The sequence below is a fragment of the Morus notabilis genome, unplaced genomic scaffold, assembly GCF_000414095.1.
Source record: "Morus notabilis unplaced genomic scaffold, ASM41409v2 Scaffold980, whole genome shotgun sequence".
NCBI classification, from domain to species: Eukaryota; Viridiplantae; Streptophyta; class Magnoliopsida; order Rosales; family Moraceae; genus Morus; species Morus notabilis.
Window position 1 is genome coordinate 6,729 of NW_010361812.1, and position 4,475 is coordinate 11,203.

General features: G+C 38.9%; 1 protein-coding gene across 1 annotated transcript; it reads left to right on the forward strand.

Moving 5' to 3' along the window:
• Positions 1 to 715: 715 nt before the first annotated feature.
• Positions 716 to 4,250, forward strand: LOC21389965 (uncharacterized protein At2g39910). Its single transcript, XM_024167279.1, has 9 exons — positions 716 to 942; positions 1,044 to 1,572; positions 1,661 to 1,747; positions 1,921 to 2,111; positions 2,620 to 2,815; positions 3,196 to 3,260; positions 3,470 to 3,577; positions 3,678 to 3,880; positions 4,005 to 4,250. The coding sequence occupies exons 1-8, from the start codon at positions 902 to 904 to the stop codon at positions 3,811 to 3,813; spliced, it is 1,353 nt and encodes a 450-aa protein (XP_024023047.1). The 5' UTR covers positions 716 to 901; the 3' UTR covers positions 3,814 to 3,880; positions 4,005 to 4,250.
• Positions 4,251 to 4,475: the final 225 nt, after the last annotated feature.

The following is a 4,475-nucleotide window of genomic DNA, read 5'->3' on the forward strand; positions in this document are numbered from 1 at the left end:
TTCCAAGAGATGGCCACGGCCACACAAAACAAAGCACCAAAAGAGCACAATCACCATCGGGTGAACATGCTAAAAAAATAGCCTAAAAGAATAGCACCACACTTTGAAAGTGTGTCTGATCCGCTCTAACGAAATTGTCACTCCACACATTGCCACCACCACAGAGAATATGATGACTGGATGAGTCTAGAGACGAAGGTCCCGTTCATTTCACCGATTCGAGTTTTGCTACAGTAAAAAGCTCACAGAAGTAGTCACATCTAACTTTTTTACTATAGTAAAAAATTTTCACATAAAATCACATCTCAATTCAAATTTAAAACTCAAATCAATGAACTAAACGGGCCTGAAATTTCAAAACCATAAATCCGGCAACGCGCCCAGAAGCAATGCGTGAGCTACGGCCAAGCACTGCACCCCAAAGCTCTAATTCTCAACTCTTTTTAAAATCTCTCTCTCTTGGTATCTAAGAGCCCGTTTGGTTCATGGATTAGAACCATGAGATTAGAATTATTTTCGATTTATGTGTATTTTTTATGAGAGAAAATATTATAACAAACTATGAACTATGATTCAAATTAGAGAACGAATTCTCTAACCAAACCGGCTCTAAAATTCAGACTAGATTCGAGAGTTCATGAATATCACATAAGTGCATTTAACGTTCATATTAAATCAAATATATGTGCTATATCAAAAAGATCCCATTGGAGAGGAGCACATGAATCGAATCCTTTTATTGGTTCCGTGCGACAAAAATTCTTTACACGGTTTCATTTCTAGTAATCCAGCGAAGTGAGAATTTGCAATACCCTCATCAAATATTTTTACTACTTTAGAAATTCCCTATCCATTTTCAAAAATCGATTCCTTCCGAGTTACAACTCAAACCGAGTCCGAAATGTCGGAATCGTTCTCAACCCTTCACGATCTAATCATCCAGTACTCTCTCTCTCCCCCTCTCAGAAACCCAAATTCCATATTCTCTTTTAATTTATATCCATTTTTAATTTTTTATTTACTAGTTTATTTTCACTTCTCAGGTTGTCGGAGCCACTCCGGCGAACCCTGTCGGAGACGCCGTATACTCCGCCGGAGGGAAGCAACATCTCCGTCAAAGCCGTACTCGATCATCTTCTTCCCCAAAATCCCTCGCCGGCAAACCCTAACACCGGCGACAGCCGGGCCTCGATCAGAGACTTCGCTCTCGCGTGCGCTTTGCTCTCCTCATCCAAGTCCTCAACGCATGACCTTCTCTCATGGATTCCTCGGAACCTTTCGGCTTCAGCCGAATCGGCGGTTCGCGAGCTCTCCAGTGCATATTCCGTCACTTTCCGGGAAGCGAATGAGAAGATGATCGGCGAATTGGGACTGGATTGCGGTGTGGTTCCCGAGGAGAAGAGATTGGTCGTGGAGTTGATGCCGGAGGTGCTTCCGATGTTGAAGGACGCCATTAAAGAGAGCTCCATCGATAAGTCGGACGACGCCGACGAGGTCTCGGCTGCGTCGGCTAGAGCGCCGGTCGGGTTCGCCATTGTGGCCGCTTATCAATTCAGATGGTTCGTTACACAGGTTTGAAATTGTGCTAGTTCACTTTTAATTTTCGAAAAATTTCTTCTTTGCTGGCTTTGGTTTGATGATTTATGTCTTGATTATGCAGATTGATTATCCCCATTTGGGAAAGTTGTGCACTTTGGTGATTCCTTATGCGCTTACTGCCCTTGATCACTGGTCCCCAGAAGTTAAAGTATGCCAATTCCTTATTGTGATATGAAATCTCTTGCAATTTAGCATTTGTCTTGTATATTTGTATCTCTTTTGTATGTTGTTTACCCATTTGGAAAGGCATCGGATGATGCGTGGATTGTATGTATTTTGTCAGCGTGTGAATGGCATATTTTTTGGTGGGTTTGCTTTCAGGGGCAGGGCATGGTTAGCTTTATACACGTAGGGAAAAATGTGAGTGCAGCTGAGCTTGGCTGGTATGAAGATGCGATTCTAGATGCTTGCTGCCAGAATATTGCCTGTAGTGATGAGATATGGCATCTTGTGGTGGAGATGTCTGTGCTTCTTGTGACTTGTATCCAGCGGGGCAATCCTCGCAGTTCGTGGTATACTTGTTTGTCTATTTTCGTTTTGTTTGGATTCTTACGTGCTGCTTGTGTGTCGTTTATGGCGTTTGTAGATATTGCTAGATCATGACATGTTCATTAGGAAGTGGTTGTGACTAAAAGGAATAATGTTAGTTACTAATTGGGGTTGCAAAAAGTAGGCAGTGGTTTCTTTTCAATCTTCTCTGGTTTGGTTTTGGGGACAATCTGTCTATCCAAGTGTTATTTTAGGGCCCGTTTAGTTCGCTGATTCAAGTTGAGATGTGACTTTATGTGAGTTTTTTACTGTAGCAAAAAAGTTAGATGTGACTGTTTCTGAGAGCTTTTTGCTGTAGCAAAACTCGAATCGGTGAAATGAACGTGGCCTTAGTGCTGCGTTTGTTGTTTGTTATCCTTTTCTTTTGTTTTATCTTACTAATCTTATTACTTTTGTTTGCAATAATTGATTACTTGTTCCTTCTTTTTTGTGGGATAATTGATTGTTTGTTTTTTGTTAATGCTTGTATAGGTATGAAAGAATTCTAAATGAGATGTTGAGCCATTTAGAGCGCCAACCAAGGAACAAAGATATCCGTGTCGTGTGGCTTCAACATATTGAGCCGCTTTTCAGTAGTGTCGGACTCGTGTTATTAGCGAATTTCAGGCGAATTTTTCCTCTTTTCTTTCAATGGATGCATGCTGATGATGATGAGACTGTTCTACTGGTGAGGGAAGCGTCTTAAGAAAGAAATATTGCTTCTTCAATGAAAGTTCTGTTATTTGATTTCACTGATTATTTCTTTCTCTCTTGGTTCTGCGTGGTTTGATGTTTGTATATTGATTTCAAATTACGTAAAATAGGCCTGCAGTACACCATGTAGTGAGGCTTTAGCTTCTAGTTCTTAATATAATCTAGAACTGGATGTCAGTGCTTCTGTACGAGTATTAATAGACACATCTTTTGGTTTTAATAGATACATCCCAAATATTAATAGACACATCGCTAGGTCTTTATTGTTTTTAGGCTTGTAAACAACTTTATTTTAGGTAGTTTTTGGAAGTTAAATGTGCATGTGATCACCTTCGAATTTTGCATTTTCTACAGGTTCTGAAACAAGTCTATACAGTCATAAGGTTAACATGGATCAGGAACACGCCGTATGTTGAAAGGTAAGCAAAGAATTGAGAACGCCCCACTAACTTCCAAATGAAAGTAACAATAATAAAGAAGGTTGGAGAAAAGAGTGCTCTGAATTCTGCGGGTCCACTTGCACAATCATCTGTAAAATTTACCCTTCTCTCCATTTTTCTGCTACTCTGAATATTTCTTGATGGGAATCCTTTCTGTCATGATATGTTTCATGAATTGTGGTTTCCAGGCTGGTGGATGAGCATGAGCTTGCTGCTTTGTACAAGGGAGCATCATCTAAAAAGTCAAGTGAAGACATTAGAAAACTAATTTCTCAGATCCTGATTCTGCTGCACCAGTAAGTATTATACTCGTTAACTTGTTCATAGCGAAAGCTTATATGGATCTCATCCTTGATTTAACTTTATTTTGTTTGAATTTCTTCCCTTGACTTGAAGATGCAAAGGCTTGCAATTTGAAGCAGCATATGACAAGCACGGAGATGATCCAAATTTGACCGATGCTGTTCCCTCATTGAGAGAAAGATACACTGCAATGATGATAGATAATTTTGAGGTTTGTACTCTTAAATGAGGGCTCAAGCCCTTGCAAATCCATTTAGTTAGCCATACATTGCGAGCTACGGGGTCATGAACTTAAGGTACTTGAGAGATTTTGTACCTGTCCTTTTCCGTTGTTAAGACACTTATTTACTTCAAAATTTCTCATTATAGGTTTGATGAACATAATTTCATACTTACGTGATTCATGTCTTTGTGATTTAGGTCCTCCAATGATCACTTGGTGAATGTCTTTTGATAATCACATGCAATTCCTTCGTATAGAACAATGAACGGTGCCTATACAAGTTACGACGGTGCCCAATTGTAATATCCGAGATTTAATTAAGCCTTAAATCAATAATAAATAAATTTAGTAAATTAAAATCATGCATCACATTTACCGTGTGCTTTAAAGCTATTTGTTGGTATTATATTTTATTATTATAGCTATTATATGATTTTATTAAACTTAGGAGACGTTTGGTTCATGGATTAGAATCATGATATTATAACCATTTTTGATTTACGTGTATTTTTTATGAGAAAAAACACTGTAGCGAACTATGAACCATGATTTGAATCGGGGTACGAATCCCCCAACCAAACAATCCTTTATAGTTTTGCTAATCAAATTTTCAGTTTTAATGTGCAGTGCAACTAGCTCGATGTAAGAACTCAATGTGCTAAATTTAT

Bases quoted from the DNA above. Each gene is read 5' to 3' on its own strand.
- LOC21389965 (XM_024167279.1), top strand. From the start codon at position 902: ATGTCGGAATCGTTCTCAACCCTTCACGATCTAATCATCCA. The intron at 1,748-1,920 runs GTATGCCAATTC...GTTTGCTTTCAG, and splicing joins ACTGGTCCCCAGAAGTTAAA to GGGCAGGGCATGGTTAGCTT. The intron at 3,261-3,469 runs GTAAGCAAAGAA...TGTGGTTTCCAG, and splicing joins AACACGCCGTATGTTGAAAG to GCTGGTGGATGAGCATGAGC.